This window comes from Ambystoma mexicanum, chromosome 1p (assembly GCF_040938575.1).
Source record: "Ambystoma mexicanum isolate Mex_15411 chromosome 1p, UKY_AmexF1_1, whole genome shotgun sequence".
Lineage (NCBI taxonomy): Eukaryota > Metazoa > Chordata > Amphibia > Caudata > Ambystomatidae > Ambystoma > Ambystoma mexicanum.
The window spans coordinates 614,706,697-614,728,799 of record NC_090921.1 but is presented as its reverse complement, the minus strand read 5'-3'; the positions used below and the strand labels follow the sequence as shown (position 1 = coordinate 614,728,799).

Sequence of the window (22,103 nt, the reverse complement as noted above, 5' to 3'; positions counted from 1 at the left end):
TATATACTGTACATTGTATGATACCCTTGTACTGTTACTACTTATTATGTACTTGTAACTAAGCTGAGCATATTCTTGTCCTGTGCGCCCTGATGCCCCAGGGTATGGCACGCCCTATAAATAATAAACTAAACTAAACACCTCAAAACTATCCTTCATTCACACTCCTTGGTTGACTTGCAGAGGTGGATGCGTTGGACACCCACTCTCTTCCCGGCTCAACACCTCACAAATCTCCAATGCCACAGCCTCTCCTAACTCTTTTGAATTCACCATTGCGACTATTGCTCCGCCTCACTTGGTTCACATCATCTCCATCTATCGACCTACTAGTCCCACTGGATGTACTCAGTCTGACTGAGAATTGGTTCACAGCCAGTTATGTCACAAGCTTTGTCACTCTCCTTCCTGATGTCTACAAGATCCTCTTGGAACCCAGAACCAACCATCCCGATGGGGGTGTAGCCTAGATCTTCCTGTAGTGGATCGCTGCTTCTATCATTCCTATGCAGGACTACTCCTGCTTTGAATGCCTGGCCTGCAGGCTCTTTATCTCTCCTGGCCTCTCTCTCACCGTGGCCACTATCTACAGGCTCCTGCTCCTCTGGCTGACTCACACCCTAGCACATCCCTATCTAACCTTCATCTCTTTCTCGATCACCCTTAATGTCCTTGCCCCTGTCGCCCAAATCAAAGTCCTCGTCCTCATCATCCTCCTCCTCCTCCTCCTCCTCCTCTCCTGGCACGCCTGCGGCCATCTCTCCTGCTCCTTTCTCCTCTGTTCCCTTGTTCACCCTAGACGATGTTTCTAGACCAGTCTGATCTAAGAAAGCCACTTCAAAGCAGGTTCTCCCCTGCTCATCCAGACCTGTCAAGGACCACATTGACACCCTAGCTCCAGTCTTGGCCGACTTCTGCAATCACTCCTTTGCCACTGGAATCTTCCCCTCCCCCCTTAAGCACTCCCTTGTGCATCCCCTTCTAAAGAAGCTTTCTGCCGATCCTCCCTCTCTGGCTAACTATAGCCCAATCTCCAACACTCCCTTCCTGGGCAAACTCTTGGAAAAGCTTGCCATCTCCCATCTTAATCTGCACACTGAATCTGTTGGTTGGTTCCACGACCACCAGTCTGGCTCCAGAGCTGCCAGAAGCACGGAAACTGCTCTGCTGAACACCTGTAAAGATCTGCTCTCTAACCTCGACTCTAACCTTCCTTCTGGCCTCATTCTCCTCGATCTTTCTTCTGCTTTGATACGGTCAATCATGCCATCCGGCTTAATCGCCTCTGTGATAACCAGGGTGTCACTGATCAGGCCCTGTCTCAGGGTTAGACTGACTTGTGTCTACCACAATACCCGTATCACTCTCACACTCCTCACCTGATGTTTCTGCGCTGGCTTCTGATGACGTCTCAACTGGCTTCTCTCTCCAGGTACTCAAGTTCCTCTTCTTCTTTACGGTTTTGCCCTTTTGTTTGAAGAGAAAGGGCAGGGCTCCTCCGGAGGCCACTTTGCCAGTTAGGCGATATGCCCAGCAGCGGGGACTCCGGGGAGCCCGCCCCCAAACCAGGAAAAACCGCAGCAGCAAAACCCTGGGTAGTTGATGAGGCTTGGAGTAGTTCATTTGTAGGAATTCACAATACTTCTTGGAATACACTTGGGCTTGCGTGCATATTCACAATCCTTCTTGGCATATGATAGAAGTTTGAGTAATTTTCATAGTGTGTTCTTTGGAAAAAAGAACAATATCCACTTGAGGGAACTACGTTACCCAGAATGCACCTGGGTCTGCCTTTGAATCCTTAGACCAGAAAATCTGTGAGTGAATCCCCAGACTGGAATGCGGCACAGGACCGCAAGTCTAACTCAGTCAGCCTGCCTGAGTATAGATAGCTGGGAGCAGGCGTGAGTGTGCCAAGCTGCTCTGTGCCATGTGAGACACGAGATGTGGACGCTGAGCGCCTGAAGGGTAGCGCGGCGGCAAACAAGAAAAAGAAAACACAGAAAGAAAACAAACACCACAAGGAGCGCGTGTTTGAACAGAATCACATCAAAATAATATCCGCTGGGAGCGCGGAAGAAAGGTCAGGGGAGAGAATACTGCAGTAACACAGGGCGGGAGCTACAACTAGCGGTAACCAAAAGTAAACAGTTGCAACACCCGACGGTAAATGATAGCCTCTGTTTCCATCGAGGACTAGACCGTCAATTCTGGGTGAATGAGTACATCAGTCCTTCTTCCATTTCCTCCACCTTTCCCACAGGCTCCACAGGCATTTCATGACACCCTGACCAGGCTGACCTCCTTTCTCACTGACCGACCCTCTCAGGTCCAACTGGGGGTCTTTCCTCTCTTCCATCTCTCTCTCTACTTGTGTTGTTCCCCAGGGGTCTAACCTTTCTCACTGGCTTTTCAACCACTACCCGGCAACTCTTGCCCACCGCATCGCTACTTTCTGCTCCAATTTTCAGTGATATGCAGAGGACACCCAGCTCTCTTTCAGGCTCCCCTCAGCCGCCTCTTCCCCTTGTCTCATACCAGACTGCCTGGCTGCAATTCAGGAATGGTGTGCCGCAAATGATCTCTGCCTTAATGCCAGTAAGACTGAGATCCTCCTCATCACAACACCAGCTCCCTCCTTTCCACTCTCTCTCTGGCCGCCCACCCTGGGCCATCTTCCTGCTCCTACCTGTGAGGCTCAGAACCTTGGTGTCATCTTCGACTCCACAGTCTCCTTCTCTCCTCACATCTCTGACATCTCTTGGAAGTGAAACTATCAGCTGCACCTCCTATGAGGTATTCTTCATTTCGTCACGTTACCCCAGAAGCTCACTGTTCTCCAGAGATCTGGTCCTCTCCTGGCTGGGCTACTGCAACAGCCTCTTTCTAAATCTGCCTGTCTCTACTCTCCGACCTCTACAACTTATCCAGAACAGGACTGCGAGACTTGGCCTTGGCCTCAAGCCCAGGAGTTGTATCTCTCTAGCTCTGAAATCTCTTCACTGGCTCCCTGGTTCGGCAAGGATTGAGTTCAAGACCCTTTGCATCGTCCACAAGGCTTTCTGAGGCCTAGGACCGCACTACCTCCAACGCTCTCTTCCTAGACATCTCTCTTCTCGAGCTCTCCACTCATCCACTTATAACTCTCTAAGGGTCAGACGCTTTTCCAAGCAGAGAGTTGGGGGCAGATCTCCATCTTCGGCTAGGGCCTCCTACTGAAACAGCCGCCCTGCCGTCTCAAACTTGAGCAGAACCACCTCTGGTTTCGGAAGCAACTCAAGACCTTCTTTTTCACTTACGCTTTCCCTCTTCCTCTCCCCTGCCGATGTCCTGACTGCTCCACGCACTGGTCACCTGGCTATCCTCTGAACTCGGGCCCAGGCTCACACAGCACTTATGGTCTGTATCTGCAACTCAACAGTTGGAACAGTCTCCCATTGAATTTAATAAGTTCAAATTCCCTTTTGACCTTTAGAGCAGGTCTAAAGACTCATGTTTTCAAATAGGAGGTGTTTTGTTCTTTCTCTCCTGTGAATTTCAACTGTACTATTACTTGTATGACTGAATTTTTCTCATTTAGTCCACTGTTCAATCTGCACCAGGATTCAATTAAGTTAGTTGTGTGCGCGTTATAAATAATTAAAAATTCAAAATACAGTTCCTTCTCTCTGCACTTATGAGCCAATCGCTGGCTGCCCTTTTTGAGTTACCTGCACTCCCTCCCACCCCACTCGGCACCTCTCCCCTTCCACTTGTGCAATCTGAATGACAAGGCCTAGTAAGATCGTTGTTTTGTACTCCTTCTGTTTCCCCCATCTTGTCTTATCGCACCTAGAAACACTTGTGTACAGGCGTGTTATAAATGCCATGTTATATCATACCTATTACTAAAAGAAAATGTAAACCTTCTGGCATTCCTCCCTTTCTCTCCGACCTACAGTTCTCATTCTCCCCCTTCACACCCGATGCCTCTTCCGCCAATACTGCCTTTTCCAGCTTCCAATCCCTACTATACGACTCAGTCACCTCTCAAATCCCACTGCTAACTTTCACACCAAGTCTCAGCATCTTCAACCATGGGTCACCCCATTCAAATACTTTCTCCGCACAGACATACATCTGCTGCTGCACAAATGGGGGCGTACCCACTTGCATGAGGGCCTGCAACTCTATTGCTCTACCCTGAACTCTCAAGTCTTCTCTTGAAAGAGCAAAAAGGGAATTTTCCCTCACTCTCATTGACTCACTCCAACCATACTTGCTGGCTACAGGGCACCCTAAACTCACTACTCATTCATTCTAAACCTAGGACTATCATCTGCACTTTCACAGCTAATGACCTAGCTGAAAACATTGCTGCACAAATCTTCAAATTAGAGACTGCCTCCTGACCTTCCTCACACTTCCTCCTCCTACATTCTACACTTCTCCTAGTCTACCATCATCTTCTGCCTTCATTTCCCACTTTAGTAACATTAATACTGAAGAAGTCCTATATCTACTGATGAAGGCCAACCCTTCTTGTGTCCCATCAGACCATATTGCTCCTCATCTAGTCAAACTTTGTGTCCCTTTAGTGGCCCCTCACCTTGCTGAACTTTTGAAACCGGTCCTTCGACTCTTGTTTGCTTTTTCCTTTTAAAAACAGCCATGGTCATCCCTTTCCTAAAAAAGCAAGGGGCTGACCCGAATCTACCGGCTAACATTCACTGTGTCTCTCCTTCTGCACTACTCTCAAAAGGGTTGTGTTAAACCGTCTTACACATTTCTTAGCTAGCCACAACATTTTAGACCCCCTATGGGCAGGTTTCCGCTCCTGTTACTCCACAGAAACTTCTCTCAATTTCACTGCCTCTGCGAACCACTCCAACCTCTACTCTAGCCTAATTCTCCTTGAACTGTTAGCTGCCCTTCACATGGTCGATCACTCTGATCTCCTTAATACTCCCTTTCATCTTGTGATTCGCATCATGCCCTTGCCTGGATTGAATCCAACCTGGCACATCACCAATCCTCTGTCTCCTGGAGCAACAACACGCTCTCTTCTTGATGAGTGTTATTGCTTCAACTGGCATTTTGGTGCAACCAGTCCAGGTATGTCTAAATGTGGCCGGGCATGATTTACTGTAATGTTATGTAATGTGTTTACACTGGTCTACATTGTGCACCAAATGGGACATGCTTTCAATGTGGCATGGCATTTGTAATAGCAAAGCATTAATGTTCTTGTGCACTGTTGGTGACTTGCATGTATTGGATTGGTGTTACCCTACAAAACAATTGCAAACACTCTGGCATTTTAGCCAATTTTTCTCAGAAAGTGTGCTGTACATGCATTAAAACGCATATTTATATCTTTCTCCTAGTACAGTGTGCAACATAACCCTTCAGCAGCACATTCGTGCATATTGTGCAAGCATGATAATCTAGGCCGCCCAGAGTGTGGCACGACCCGTGATTTGTTGCCGAGTCGGGATGGGGGGGGGGCCCCTCAGCATGGCTTGCAGGGGGGCCCCCGCATTTTGTGTTACGCCACTGGAGAGAGTGGCAGGTTATGCTGAGATGTTCCAGGACCTGTTCAGGGGAACAGGCCATTATCATCCAACTGTCCAGGTAGTGGTAGACGAGAATCCCCCCCTCTCCTGAGACTCGCTTCCACCACCACCACAATAAACTTTGTTAAAACCCTTCGGGCACAAGTCAACTCGAATGGCAGAACTCTAAACTGATCATGAGAATCGCCAACATGAACCCTTGAAAAAGGTTGACAATCTTGAACTTGTCCTTCCTGAGGACTTTGTTCAAGCATCTCAAGTGCAAGATGAGTCTCCATCCTCCGTCCTTCTTGGGGATTAGGAAATGGGGAGAGTACCACCCTTTGTTCCTCCCCATTACAGGTACTGGTTCTATAGCACCTTTCTCTAGCAGGTTCAAAATTTCCTGCAAAAGGAAAGGAACGAGTGGCTCCCTGGTGGGTGATCCAGAGGCCTTCTTAAAAAGGGGCGTATGTAAAACTGGACTACTGTCACCAAAGCACACGCATCTAAAGTAATGCACCGCCATTCTTGCAGATGCTGAGAGAGTCTGCCTCCCACTGGGGTTTGTGGATTAAGGCTTCAGAGAGGATTTAAGGTGGTTGAAGCAGCCGTTGCTTGGGCAAACTTGGCACCTCTTCCTTGTCCACCACGGGGGAATTTTCTTGGCCTCTTTGACCCGCCAGTCCTCTTGCTCCACCAAAAGAGGAGAAGTAACAAAAAACAAAAAATCAAAAAAACCTACACCCCTCCAAGCGGGTCCACTGGGGTGTGACGGTTCTGTCTGATAGCGGCACTAAGTGATTTGGCTGCCGCCTTCGATGTCTGCAGCTTCTCCAGGCTCTCGTCAGCTTTTCTGCCAAACAGCCGAGTGCCGTCAAAGGGCATGTAGAGCAGTATGGACTGCACATATGGTGCAAATCCAGACTTCCTCAACCACGCAAAACTGCTATCATTGTGCTCGCCACCAGGGCTCTGCTGATGCTGTCTGCAGAGTTAAACCTGACTGGAGAGACTTGCACACCGCTTCCTTTCCATCTCTCACGATGTTCAGGAAGCAGTCTCTCTTCCCCTTCGTGAATGTGCTCGGCCGCCATGGAGATGCAGTCCCACAAGGTGAATGCGAACTTTGCAAGTCCATAAGTGGCATTGGCTAATTTAACCCCCTACATCTTTTTCGCCATTGCGTTGAAATGCTTATCATCCCTATCTGGCAGTATGGTAGGGTATGCTGCTTGCTTGGACGTGAAAGTAGCTGCTTGAACCATTAGGCTTTTCGGTGTTGGGTGTCTAGATAAGTAGTCTGGATCACTACTCAAGGGCCTATATTTCTTGGTAAGGTTCTTGTTGACAGCCGGACTTGTATCCAGGGCCTCCCAGTTTGCTTTAACCCTCTTCGGTAGGGCAATGTGAAAGGGTAATACAGGATTTTTTTGTGGTCCCTTATCCAAAATATCAGTAAGGTCACAACGCCTCAGATTTCCAGAAAAATCTCATCCGGGAGAGGTAGAACTTCAGCACTCTTCTCAAGTCCAGGGAATGCAACGCCCATTCAGCCTCCAACAGCGGGTTAGACAGATTTCCTAGTTCAAGTGGAACGGGGAGACCACCTTGGGCAAGAAGTTTGGATCAGTGCGCAAAATGACCTTGTCGTTGTAGAAGGTGGTGAAGGGCTTGCACGACAGCGCCTGCAGCTCACTGAGAAGTGAGTGCCACCCAGGACCACCTTGAACGCCACCTGTCTGATACCCACCAATGCCATCAGCTCAAACGATTTACACTGTAAGGCTGCAAGCACCATGATGAGGTCCCAGACGGGGTGGGGGCCTATGCACTGGAGGAAACAGCCTGGACGAGCCCTGGAGGTGGGCCTTAACCACCGGGTTGGCCTCTGAAAAAATGTGATCTGGCGAGTTCTTGTAGGCCCCAATGGCTGCCAAGTAGGTTTGACAGATCGACCTGGACACCTGACATTGTCAGGTGTGCCGAAAAACAGAGCACGTCGTTCAGGGAGCAAGTGAGGGGCTCCAACTCCTTGTTGTGAGCCCAGTGGCAGAACCTGGTTCACTTACTCATGTACAACGTGTAGATGTATGATCTCCCAGTTGCTGTCTAAAAACTGGGAGTAGTGAAGTCTTGGCTCATAAGGAGCCGGGCCGAGAAGGCCAGGTCCAGGCGACCCACCGCCCGCCCTGCTGCTGCTGGGGATCCAAAGATGGATAGGCCCCTGGACTTGCAGCTGCAGAAGAACCCAGAACCATGCCCTCGACGGACAGTGGGGAAGGGGGAGTTTTACAGGATGAGGGTGCAGACCACCGAGGCACGAAATGTGCAGAGGGTCCGTTGGAGCAATGGAGGAGGAGGAAACATAGCACCTGCGGCCGTGCCAGCAGAGCTGGAACGCATCCCCCAGAAATCCATGACCACGACCCGACCATGAAGTGAAGTGTGGGCACTTGGAATTCAGAGGAGATGCAAATAAGTCCCGATCCGGAAACCCCTATATCTGGAAGAGGGCAACACACAGATGTGTAACTCCCATTCGTAGGAACCCCAGGTGGCTGAGCTTGCCCGCTCCGGTTTTCCCCCCCGGGAGATGGACAGCAGAGATCCATATCCCCTCCGACAGAGCCCACTCCCAGAGAGACACCGCTTCCATGCGTACAAGGGGAGAGCGGGTCCCGCCCTCTCTGTTCAAGTAGAACATTGTTGTCGAATTGTCGGTCCTGACCACAACTGGATTGCCCCGATTACTGATAGAAAAGCCCTGAGCGCTAGGGCAACAGCCATGAGCTCCAGCAGATTGATATGCAGGAGGGCCTCTGCCTTGGACCATGCGCCGTGAATCGAATAGCCCTCCAAGGTAGCCCTGAGCCTGTGAGGGAAGAATCTGTCGTCACTGCCAGAGTAGGCTCGGGCTGAGTAAATGGGGCTCCCACTGCCACATTGCAGTCCATAAGCCACAAGAAGATCCGGAAGGAAGGACGGAGGAATAGGAAGACTGTCCCACTGTGCCCAGACTGTGTTCCCAGTTGGCCGCCAGGTGGAGCTGGAGGCATCTCATTTTGAGGCTGGCATGCCGCACTGTGAGCATGCAGGACGCCATGAGGCCCAAAGGTGCTGGAACCACCATGCGGAGGTGATCGAGTTGGTCAGAAAGTGGTGAATCGCCTTCCGAAGGGACTGAAGCCATTAGATCACGGGAACACCCTCTGAACAGCTGTGTCCCATCGAACACAGGAACACCAGGTCCCAGGAGGGTGTCAACTGCGATTTCTGCTGATTGAGCGAAAACCCCAGCTGGTGAAGAACATCCGCTAGCAGGAGGGAACTGCTCCCTCGGGGGAGCTGGCCCTCACCAGCCAGTCATCCTGACAAGGGTATATAGGTGATGGCCCTCCAAGCGAAGGAGGCCAGCCACCATGTTCATGAGCTACATGAACACATGAGATGCCAAATTGAGGCCAAATGGCAACACCCTGTACTGGAAGTGGTCTGACATTATCATGCACCGCAGGAACCTCCGGTGTGGTTGATGGATGGGGACGTGTAGGTACACATCCAGTCCCCCTTGCACAGCAACTCAGGTATGTGTGCTGGCGTGATCATCTTGAAGCGTTCGAGAGGTAAAGACAGGTTGATGAACGACAGGTCCAGTCCTACCCTCAGGCCAGCCTGATTGTTCTTGGGTTTTGTGAAAATCCTGGAGTAGAACCCGGAGCCCCTGTCTGACAGAGGCACTGGCTCAACCGAAGAAGGATCTCCCGCAACAGTGCAGGCGACCCTATCTGCAGCAGAGGAGGGTCAAAGGGTAGAGGAAAAGGAAGAGGAAGACAGAAGCCTGTGGAGACTACTGAAAGAATCCAAGGATTGTTGAAAAACGCATCGAGCTGTACGCAAAGAGAGGCAGTCGACTACCCACATGTGAGCTGTGTTCACTGACCAGGATGTCTTTGCTTTTTGGCGTTCAAGTCGGGAGCGGAGGAGGTGGGGCGAAAAAAGGCCTGCAAGATCCTTTGCTGCTTTCTCCTGTGGTCGCAGGGGGACCTGTCTGGGCAGAGCGTACATCGGTCCCTGAACCCCTTGAAGAAGCTGAAGGAGCTGGGTTTGAACTCAGACCTGCCCTGGGTCTGGGGAAAGGACTCTTCCCCAGGTCTTCTCAAGATGGCCAAGGACTTCGCAGTCTGCGTTGAAGTTTTCATCTTTGTTAGCTTGTCATCAGTGGACGAATGAAAGAGGTATGCCCCTTCGAACGAAAGTTCTAGAATCCTCTCCTGTACATCCGTAGAGAATTTGTGGCATGCATCCATGCTGTCCGCCTCATCGCAACACCCAGGAAGAGGCCGCTACTGTCTGTCGATATGGGAGACCGAGGACTCCATTAGATCCTGCGCAATCTTGTGGGCCTTCACAAGCCCCGCTTTGAAGGAGGTCTGACTCTCTGGGGGAAGGTCCGGCAGGCACGCCCCGATCTCTCGCCACAGCTTCTGGTTCGCTGCGGCCAGGAGGGTGTCAGCATTAGCCCATCGCAGGTGCAGCCGGTGTTGAGGTAACATCTCCTGCCGAATGGACAAACAGCTGGAGGAGGCCCCGGCACAGAAGAGGAAGAGGAGGGCTTTGAATACAAATATACCACCGCCATGACTGAAGAGTGTGGCTGATGTGAGTCCAGGTGGACTGGTTCCCCATCCATTAGCCTGAATATGCTGTCCAGTTTGTTTATTTGGGCATTGGCCCGAGGCTTCTCCCAGAACTTCTTAGCCAGAGAAAGGACATGTTTCTTAAGGAGGATGCCCAAGCGGTCTGTGGCATGCCAGAGACGATCATGCAAAGCTTTCACCAAAGCAGAAGGCTCCTAATCCTGCATGTCGTCCCCCCTTTTGTCAGACGGGGTGAGGAGTCAGAGGGGTCCCTCCCAGTCAGCTCCTAAAGACGGCTGAGCATCGACAGGCGACTGAAGAGGTGGTGTTGTTGGAACTAGTGGCACTAGAGGTGGAAGGTTCGGAGGCACTAATGGGAACCCGGACCAGAGACAGGCAGCGGTACCAGAAACCCCGGAGGAGGGCCTAGGGGAGGCGGCCTTGAAGGTACAGCCTGCGGGACTACTTCCTTGATGAGGTCCTTGAGGAGGCCTGATATCTGAGCAGAGCGCCTGAGTGGGTGGAAGCGTTCAAAAAAGCGATCTTCACAGGCCGCTGGGTCACGAGAGGGAGCACGGCCCTGCGCCACGTTGGGCCTTCTGTCTGATCGAAGCGCCTAGGAACATAGGATGGGTATCGAAACGGCTGGGAGGCATAAATGTAACCTTGCTGGGACCACCCGCCTTAGCCATGGGGCCAGACACCACTCCCCACAGAAAGAGTCCTGGAACCACCCTAAGTGGCCCATTATGAAGGCGAGGGGCCACCTGAGGCCTAGAGTCAGAATCTAAGATGGCCACCAGCCGTGCATGCTCCGCCACATGCTTGTCTGGCATTTTGGAGCCTTGCGCCACACCCTGGACGGGAGGGCACGAAGGCCCTATGCAGGGTCCGTCATGTTTGTGACCTGACCCTGAGGCAGAAGCGCAAACCTCTGAGATGGCCCGGTAGGCCTAGGGCCCTCAGCCAGCAGGCTGGTAATCGAATCGTCCCAGTGAGACACAACCTCTGAGATGGCTCCGGTAGGCTGTAAGCCCTCAGCTGGAGAGTGGGTAGTCTCATGGGACTGTGCCTGGGCATAGAGCTCAAAAGCCCCTTGTACCCCCAGTGCAGAAGATGACGAAGAACTGGAGATCCCCTCTGTGGATCAGCCGGAAGAGCCCCTGGGCCCCTCAGCTTGGGAGCTGGAAGCCTTAACGGCCTCAGGTTTGTCGGCAGTACCAGAGTCCATACTGCCCCTCCCAGCCAGAGGTCCCGGGAAGGAGTCCCTGTGCTGGGGGGCCTTGGTGAACAAAGGACCTACTTTCTCCTGACAGGAGGTCCTGCCGACGAAGTCCTTTAGAAGATGGGATGGTGAAGAATAGAAGATCTCTTGCCAACGGGAAAGTCGAACCATCAAGAATTGGTGACCCAGAGAGCTGCAAGCCATGGACGCGTCCCAGCTGTGGTCGGACCCCAGGCACTCAAGGCAGACGACTGATGGCAGGATGCGCATCTCGTAAATCCTTCTACAGCCAACATGCACCGGGCGAGGCGAGGCACCAAAGGGAGGTGAAGAAATAGAAGAAAAAAAGAAAAAGAATGAGGACCATGCCGAACGCTGAAAAGGTTATTACGCCTAGCTTCCAGGACCAACACTGCCCCTGCGTAAAAAGGGACTTCGCTGAGGTGCCGGAGGGCGGGGCCTCGAGGGCATTGCCATGCCCCTGAGTGCTATGTGGAATTTAAAGGGATAGCACATTTTTCACCACCAAAGGTACCAGAACCGTCCCCATGTTGGGTAAAGCCCACAAGAAAAGGGGAGGGGACGTAGATTTATACACATTTTGCCTTTCAACTTCTTCATTAATATTTATCTGCTGAGAATAACATTTACTGCAACTTCCCCCATACTGACCTCTCTCACATGAGGATTTGCGCAAGTTCTGTCTTCTCAATTTATTTGGTTGGCATTCAAAAGAATTGTTTAATTGTCCAAGTGCCTGTCTGTACGCCCTGTTGTCCCCAACACTTATTGGCAGACTCACCAGTGTTTGATGACATTTCTGCACCCTGGCATGCCGCTACAGTGAAGTTGCATGTCAGGAAAGGCTTCCCTGGCTTCTCTAAGGATGTGAGCGTCGACCCCGTAACCATGAACCGGTGAAACCGAAGATGCTTCGCAAGACCACGCCTCCAGCAACCCCGCCACTACTGTTGACCTACCAGCGGTCTCTCCAAAGCATCTGCAGCACCCCTCCCGGCCTCACGTCTCTCTGGGTGAGTGTGCTTCCAATCGGGCTCTCTTAAGCCTTTGTTTCTCCCAGAGCGGTTCAATTCCTAGCGTCTGCTTCTGCTGTCTATGCCATTTCCCGCTTAGCTCACTTTGCAGCTTCATTCTCCTCTTTTGAATGAAGATATTCATCAGGTTTAAAGGTCCAGTGTAGCTGATTTCTATCATAACTAATCTGCACGTTTTGTTTGATGTTTCTCCCAGAGCGGTTCAACTCCTAGCGTCTGCTTCTGCTGTCTATGCCATTTCCCGCTTAGCTCACTTTGCAGCTTCATTCTCCTCTTTTGAATGAAGATATTCATCAGGTTTAAAGGTCCAGTGTAGCTGATTTCTATCATAACTAATCTGCACGTTTTGTTTGATGTTTCCTTCTTTCCTCATTAACTCCTTCATCTTCCATAGTCCATAGGAGTGTTAGACTTCAGGTTGTATGGTTTTGAAGGTTTGTTTAAATCAAAACCATCAACAACAGGCGATGTTAAGTGTGTTTTATGTACATATGAGGTGGGAATGGTATCCTGTCTAGGTGGACTGACAAGAAGGGGTTTTAGGGTTTTACAACTGGAGGAATTTCTAGAATGACAATATGCCATCAGGAACTCTGGAATCATTGGGTCTGAACATATAAGGGAAGAACACTGCGTCTCTCCTGATGGAGTCACCACATCTCCCCGAGAGCCATCTGCTCCCATGTGATCCTCCTTTGCAATACCACCCCCAGGGTCAGGATCAGGTAGCGGCTGCCTTTCCCTGGCCAGAAGGGAGGATAATTTAGGCTGTGGATCAGTGAAGACTCCATAGGATTTATCATACTACACACAATTTAAGTCAGTATAATTCAATTTTACAGGCGAGTAAAATGTTTCTGCTACCTTTAGTGAGTTTAAAAGGTGCCCTAAAGCTTATGAAGCAAATAACTTCTTCAAAAACAGAAGCTACATTTTAAAAATCAACATTGACCCTAAAAAGCACAAACAGGTATACAGTATGATTGAATTATATACCCACACAGAGAGGGATGCGGATCGAGATGTCTGACAGACAGACTCATCCATCCTTAACCAGGTTACATTTTCTCAGGGAAGCCACTGTGAACTCTCCTCGGAGTTCATGTAGGCAGAACAGCCAAAATAGCAGGTACACAATGAAAATAGTCAGGTCATAGGACTTAAAAATGTTTTTATAGTCATACTTCTCTTGCTCAAGGATCAAGTAACTACTTATATGATACAAAGGATACCTAGTGGTGTAGTAAAAAATAAAGTGCCACCAGCTCATGCTCGAAACATTGGGGAATGTTTGTATTGCGCCCGACCAGGAAGCCTTATGTGCTAATACGGGCAGCATACCAAGTGTGAGTTGCAACCTTTAGTGATAAAGAATAATTTTCAGCCATCAAAATACCAGCTAAAAATCTGTGGGGACAACTTCAGTCAGCAAAAAGCTACAGAAATTGAATTCCTGTGCCAGGCTCTTGTTATTGTATGACTGAAAAGTTCACACACTCAAAAGGTGGGAGTGAGTATATGAAGGTGGCATTGATGTGTTGCCTGAAACTTTACACACTCAGACACGCCTGGTAAGCCAGCAGAGAATTCTACAGTACCCCACACTGTAGCTTTGACGGATGGGAGCTCTGGTGAACGGCACGTTATATGGCTAGTCTGCTAAGAAATGTGAATTGCTCATAAGTGTTGGTCTAGCTCACATCTAAATGTCTTACTTGCATCATTGGATTGCATCTTTGAAATCAGAAGCCCACCCGAACATGTCCATTCACCTTTACAGTCATGACAGCAGCCAACCAGCATGAAGTGTGGCCTTGCATTTCCTCCCTCCCCATGCCCCCTTGCTGCTCGTTTGTGTTCCCCTCCCTCCCCATGCCCCCCTTGCTGCTCATTTGTGTTCCCCTCCCTCCCCATGCCCCCCGTTATGGCCATGTGTGTTCCCCTCTATCCCCACGCCCCCCTTGCTGTTTGTTTGTGCCCCCTACCCTCCTCCCTTGCCCCTGTCTTGTTATTTTGTTTTTCTCCTTCTCCCTCGTTCCCTTCTTACCACCCCCCTAAGCATAGTAATGTAGCCGCCAGTCTGTCTCTTTCCCTTGCCCTATCCTCCCTTTTTTAATAGCGCTCACTCTATCACTCCATTTTTGACTTGTGTGATAGCAGCTTGTCTGCCCCCCACCCTTTTCCCCGTTGCTGCTCCCCTCCCACCCACCTCCAGCTTTATCTGACTTGTCATGATAATTGCTAGTTCTGTTCTTCTTCTTCTTCTTCTTCTCCCTTACTCCAACACCTCGTCCACCCTTCCCCTCCTCTTGTTAATTTCCGGCACTACAATTGTCATTAGGCATAGTAATGTAGCCGCTTGTCTGTCTCCTTCTCCCTCCCACCCCCACCCCCCCCATCTACCTTCTATGTTACGTGCACTATCTGAAATGTCGCTAGGCTGATTATGATAGTTATTTTTCACATTCTGAATGTATCAAGGACTTGTGTGAGAATATCAATTTATTCTCCCATGTTCCCTTCCCTGCCTTGAAGCGCTTTGAAACACATTGTGTATAGGCGCTATACAAATAAACAATCATCTAGAACATATTCTTTCAGAAGCAGGTGTGTGGTAAGGTTTTTTTTTTTTATAAGGTTGGTGAACAACTTACCCCTCCACCTCCCAGCATAGGAAAGACCACACAGGACCGATCTGGCGGGGGGGGGGGGGAGGTTGAAGGTGGTGCACTGAGACTTTGCTTTTTAACCAGTAGGGGAAGCGCAACTGCCAGACTGTCCGATTCGTTTAGAATTCACAGCAGTTTTAGACTGTGAACTTAAAAGGTCTTTGCTTGGGAGTTAGGATTGACGCTAGATTTCTTTGCTGAGACTACTCCTCCCAAGGCTCCCGTCGTTGAAAGAAATCATTGCATTATCCTTTCTAAACTCTTTCTAAAAAAGTACAAACCTCTTTCAGAACTTGGCTCGTCTGCATGATTTATTGTTTTGATTGCTGGTACACCTATGGCAGTTGTTAATTTAGCAGTGTGGCAGCCGCCTGGGAACGTGTTCCTCCATTACTGACTGTGCACATCATGAGGGGCATTGAATTCGGGATATCATTTGAGCCAAGGAATGATTCTGGGATGCCGCTTTATGGGACCAGCTGATGACCACGGTTTCCCATCGGCCATAGTGAACAGTTTCTTCTGTTGCTGCCTATGGGGTAAGTACTGCTGAGCTTGCTAAAAATAAGCTACTCTGTTGACAGGACATGTGACATATATGACTGAGAGCAGTCTGTGAGGTTAGCACCCTCTCAAGCTTCAGTTTTATAAAGGTGATAGTGTAAAATCACCAGTCTAACCACATGGCTGCAGCCGTTTCTATATCTTTTAAATTAACGGTATCTCCTGCGATTTCAGTGGTGCGCACCCACAAACCCTTCTTTTAGGGCCACGTTTTCCACAAATCTCACTAATCTGTTGACAGGAGGTATGGGGGTGAAACGGCCTGCAGAACATCCCCTATGCATGGTCTTATTTAGGTTCCTAAGATGGGTGTCAAATTAGCACATGAATTTGAGTCATGGCCACAGTGTGGAGCGGCTAGTGCAATCTCCTTATCTGAAATGTACAGTATTTCATGTTTCCAAATGTCTCTAGGAAGAGATCAGTGAAGGGAGTCACTGGCATGTCAACGGTGTCTGTATGAAACTGTACTGAAATTGCAGAATCCCAAATGTAACACTTCTGGTGAATTTGATGAAGGGTGTGCCCAGGTAATCACATTTTGTTTTTCACCTTGCTGTTCCTACTTACAATATAGAAAGAGCCACAGCAGATCCGCTCCAAGGTTAGGGCTATCAGGATAATAATGATTTATTTATAAAATATTAGCAACTGACCACACAACTGCCAAGCTATGTATAAAGAGAAAACTACTGAGCGAAGGAGGGTCTCACTAATAATCTCTGATGTGAGGCTAGCTAAGTCATGTGCTTTTGGAGTGAGGTTCTGTAGCCCTTACATATGAAAGACTTCATAAACAGCCGATAAATAACATGATTTGATAGAAAGGGTTTTGGGAGACAGGGGAGGAGGGTGAATAGGCCAGAGAGAAAAGCCCCCAGCTCAACCAGGAAACATGAACAGGCTGGAATAATAGCTTTGGCTTCCGGTTCAGGCAAGATATTCACAATGAAATAGTGACTGAATTATCTCTACTATGCACTGGATCAGGATGCAGATACATACAGCATGAACAATCTACACCAAGAAAAGGCGCATGCATCAGAGGCAACTCACTTAATCTAATTAGTTTAAGCATTCCGATTCCCCCAGGAGCTGCACTCCTTAAATGCAATCACATGTGCGATCATCCTGATGCAGAGGTGAGGCACAGAAGAGAAATATAAACAAAGTAACAGACCGCATTCCCACTGCACTTCAATGCTATGAATGGTATCAACACATAGTCTAGCTGACAAAATGACAGTGACATTTCAAATGTTTCTGACCAGAGTATGTAGATTGTGTTAAAATGCTGAAGACAATTTACCAGTTCTTATGACAAACAATGCCTAGGCTAGGTAGTCACTGGAGTTGAGTGTCGACGACCATAGGTTGCCCCGAGACGCAGAGCAGCTTTGTATGCAGCATCATCTGTACCTTACAAAAAATGAATTTGTCTTAGAAAATTGGGTACGAAGGTGCTGCATTATACCCACCCCCTCTCCATTTTACATGCGAGAGAAACTCAACATGGCAGCCACATGAGGAATAGGTCACGCAGGGTACTTTGCAATGAAATAAAGACTATGGATAAAACTTCACTGATGTCAACTAAATTGATGTGAGATTACACAATTTCCTTCTGGTAAAAGAAGAAATGTGCCAAATGTGTTCACCAGATCATTTACGATAGTTCTATGAAATATGCACACAAAAAAACGGTTACACTAAAATTCACGACATCTCAAAATAAAAAGGACTGTAATTAAGATGTACCAGGAAGAAAGCAGCGCTCTGTGGCAACAGTAAAGACAGACAAGTGATCACAGTTCAAGGGTGTTTATTAAACTGTATAAATGGGTGAGAAAAGCGCCTTACCTAAATCTAAGTTGGGAGCAAGCTACGACCATCAAATAATAATGAGGCAGTCCTGGTGGCGTCTTGTCAAAATAAAAGGACCTATACTAAAAAAAAATAACTATTGCCAATCCCTTGCCCCAGGAGTCCCAGGCTCAAAAGGCTGCAGCACCAGGGCCATCATGCCTTACAATGGAGAGCCATAAACATGGCTTTCCCTCTCCCCCTATCCAGGGTAAGATTTGTACTATAGAGGGAGTTGTTTCCAGTCACCTGCAAGAGAAACAAAGTGTGAAAAATACAAGTACCAGAATCCTTAGAGACATTTTGTCAATTATCCTGCAACACCTGAAAAGGAAATGAAGACACGCCTGAAAAGGTAAAGCAATATAGCCTCCCCTGAAGATTGAAGTTATGAAAACGTTAGTTTTGAGGAGAAGTCAATACAGGAAAACTTGACTGGCAACAGAGTGATCGCCTTGTCACTAATTCTTAATCCTTGCTGCAAAGTTATAAAACAGTGTGGGATAGTGTTCAAAAGAAAAGAAAGAAGTGTGCACAAAATGATAAATCATGATGTTATGGCCGGTGGTCTCCCTTCCCCACGTTTTCTAGCACGGGACAAGGCGGGACTCTTAAGCACGGCACACTCCTGGGCCTCTCCAGTACTAGGTCACAGTTCCTTTTAACAATATCAGGGATCTTCTGTGTCCAAGACTCTTTCAAGCAAAGTCTCTTACTTCAGAGGGCCTCATGTTTCGTAAACGACAAAACAAAAGTTCCTTTTATTTCTCTTCACGTTGGGCGATTACTCTACACCCGTGGATCCCCCTCAGCCGGGCTCCGATCCATTTCTCAATGTTAGTCTTCCACAATCGGGCTCAGACCAACCAATAGCACATCCCTCAGTCCCTCAGTCGGGTTCACATTTGTCCACACAATGTAGTCCACTTAGCTTTTTCACAATGGGGCGGTCACTTCCCTTAGCTTTTCGCTTGACGTCCCTCAGTAGGGTTCACTACCGCCTTTCAATCACACTCATCATTTGTAATATTCAAAAGTCTCAATGTCTTTTTAAACAACCACCTCGCTTAGTTAGGTCCCCCTCAGCCGGGCTCAGACCTTCCCTTAGCTTATCCAGCCCCCAGTCAGGCTTTCTCTTAGCCCCCAGTCAGGCTTTCTCTTAGTCCACAGTCAGGCTTCACACAGTTCACACGGTGTTCCCCTCAGCCGGGTGCAAGTGCCAATTTCACAATTGTTTGCATTTTAACGTGTCAAGGACCTTTGATTGTACAAGGGATTTGGCTGGACCCTTGTATGACCACCTTGACACCTCCCGTCGGCCTTCCCTATGGCCTCTTTGTATTACTATATATCTTTACTCTTCTTTATGTACAATTCAAAGGATGCCTTTTCACACTTTCCCAGCTCGCAACCTTCTTTTGACACCGACTGGTTTCACACAGTTTCTTAAGACTAACCGGCTGTATTGAAGGCTTTGTTTGCGTCTTTCTTCACCACTTAGTCTCCCTCTGTCTGGCTCGGACCCCTTTTTATAGTTCAGCAAGAACGCTACCCTCAGCCAGGCTTGAGCCTCCATTCAAAGTTCACAATTTCACAAAGTGTTGGGACCTCTAGTCCCAGAACGCACTGGGCTAATTTTGCTCCAACTTCATTGCTCCCCGAAATGGCATTCTCTGTTATTGGGAGCTGCAGGAGCCAAAAGGGGATGTTAGTTGGAGGTCAGGGTCTCTCCCTCTGCCTCACAGAGACCTGGGTTCGCTTGCCTGGCCAGGGGAGGAATATAACTGTTGGTACCGCCAGGCAATCCCAGCTGCCCCTGGTCTTGCCTTCTGGAAGTACAGTTTCCTCCTCCACACTGCAATCTCCTCTCTGGTAGCAGGGCAAGTATTTGGGTGGATCGCTTCTCCTCCTTCAGCTCACTATGGCTTTCTCTTTCTCTCTGGCACCTTCCAGCATCCCTGACTCACTCAAAGTGCGCTCTCCTGCTCTACCTTGTATACTTCCTGGGAGTGGTAATCATATTCAGGTGTGCATTGTTGGAAAGGTTTACCTGGCCTCATTAGTGGGACAATCTACTGTAGAAAAAGGAGAGTGTTTTCCGCGTCTGTGGTGTTATGCTGGTAATCCTCATCCTCCCAATCTCTCCTCCTCGTCGTCTTAGTGTTGGATGGAAAAGGGGGGTCGGGAGGGAGTTGAGAAGTCAGTAACTCCTGTAAAATAGGATGCAGAAGAGGTGTAGAAGAAAGTTGATACCGTATTTCCTCACTAGATGCCACTACCCTGCTCCCAGGGTTCTGTATAGTAAAAATCTGGTTTTTCACAACTCTCTTCCCAAAGTAACCAATGCAGGTTTTGAATGTAAAAATAAACGTGTTTTTCCTAAGCTTGTGACATGGTTAGTAATACTTAATGGGCTCAATTCAAAAGTATGTTTTGCAGCTCAGAGTTGAAGACTCGCATCCCTGGCAAAATAAATCTGCGTACAGTTTACTATTCATAGTAATTACGATAATCAGTGTATTTATACACACGCCCATCACAACCTGTGGGACACAGAATCGAGCACACAGAGCAGCATATTCAAGCTTCTCAATTCGATTGGACAGGCTATATTTTTCTACTGAAACAGTAGAAATAAAAATTGACAGTTCTAAATATACAATGTTCAAACGCAATATACTTTTACATGACAGAGTAAGTTCAACTCCTCAGAGATCAGCAATACCAACCAATACGTTAGAGTAGAAAAGATGAAAATTATCTTGGGGTTGTCCACCAAAATATGGATTTTGTCAAAAGATTGTATCAACTTTTTCGTGTATCCATAGGTCTACGTACTGTACTGGCAGCCAAAGCATCACTACTGTGTCCTCACAGAGGCACATAAAAACCACCATGGCAAATACAGGCATGCTGGGGAAAGCCATCACACAGGAGCCACAAAATGACGAGATTCTCAAATGTTGAAAGTTGACTTTACAGTACTGAAGAGTACCACCCAAAGCCCACTGAAGACTAGACTATTTTGCTGAAAAGGTTAGCCACATTTTTAGTGACCAGAAAATAAGGCCAGAATGATGGCCGGCTTTATCCTTTTGAGTTTCAAGCTCGCGGGGGGCGTGGCGGGGGATGTCCTGGGAGTCTGCATGACTTGGATGGAAGGAGCAAAAGGCATGCTACCCATTTGTCTCGAAATTAGGACATGTACACAACGCTATGGGGCAAAATTGCCTTTTACGTACCAAGGACACTCAAAATTCAGTCCACTAAAAAGCAACAATATTGGATTATACATCAGTGCTAACTTTAGACACTAACCTTTTCAGGGACATACCTGCAGGGAGTTTGCTTACCTGTGTCCTTTTATCTCTGCTACATCAGTCATTCCGCCAACACTGAAACGGAAGTATTCACGATTTAAAGCTCTGGCAATTGAGCGGGCAATACTTGTCTTCCCAACACCGGGTGGACCATAAAAGCAAAGGATCTTTCCTTGTGTTGACCCCCGCAGTTGGCTTACTGCTATAAATTCCTAAAAGAGAAAACGGCCTGTTAATGGAATGACAGCAGCAGACATGCAGAGCTCAAATGTAAAAGTTGCTCACCAAAGTGAAAGTGACTACTGTACCCTTAACACCAGCTCCTCTTTCGTCCATACATACATGTGGGATATTCATCCATTGAGGATGAGACTTTAGCCTTATGTTATACATACGATTGCATATGGCCTGCCAAATGTGAAATGTATCCATTTTGCAACTCCTGTTGAACTTTTGCACAACAGCAGTTCCGAGATGGATTTCTCCAACAACCCGTTGACCCGCCAATCTCCCCATAACCCTCCTCACTTTTCAGGGAACATATCCAGAACCCCCATCCTCGCCCTGAACCGCCATCAGCCCACTTTCAATTTCTGGGGGGAATCCCGTAGCCCCTATTACTCCTCCTTCCTCAGACCACCTTGCTCTTCTCCCGCCACTCCCACTCCACTTGCAAAACCATTTCCCCCCTCATGATCCACTGCCCACTACGCCCTGGACAGTTTCCAGTTTTTTCTTTTTTACGTAATGGACATTTCGCACACGTTACATGCGTAACATCCACTTCACAAAAAAGGAAGCACACCTATACAGAATAAATACCCTCTAGTTCTCTTTGATCTGCCTAGTCCAGCCCAGATGCCTAGATATTTAGAGGCAATGGCATATAGAGGAAATTGAACTATGAAATAGAATGACAGTAGTAATTACTATGAGTAATGTTGCGATTCAACACTTTTTATTTTAAACATAATGAAAATTACAGGACAATCAAAGTCGAATATTCAGCATTGGGTCATAGACGGAATCATAGACTTAGTAACCAAAGATGTACTTGCCAAAATGTACTTAACAAATTAAAGGAGGAAGAGAAAGAAAAGACTAGAAAAAGAGGAGAAGAAGAAACAAAAAGAGACCTAAATCATCATTAGTAATATATACACGTCATATCAGGTGTACAATTCATGTATAATCACAAAACATTTCCAAACATGTCAGTTTCATTGGCTAAAC

General features: G+C 48.1%; 1 protein-coding gene across 1 annotated transcript in view; it reads right to left on the bottom strand.

Annotated features, from left to right (window-relative positions):
* The window catches only part of LONP1 (lon peptidase 1, mitochondrial), a 1,004,634-nt gene that overhangs the window by 366,416 nt on the left and 616,115 nt on the right, over window positions 1–22,103 (bottom strand). The window contains exon 10 of the mRNA XM_069649597.1: window positions 20,904–21,082. Within this exon, the coding sequence (XP_069505698.1) occupies window positions 20,904–21,082 (179 nt within the window). The remainder of the gene's footprint in view (window positions 1–20,903; window positions 21,083–22,103) is intronic.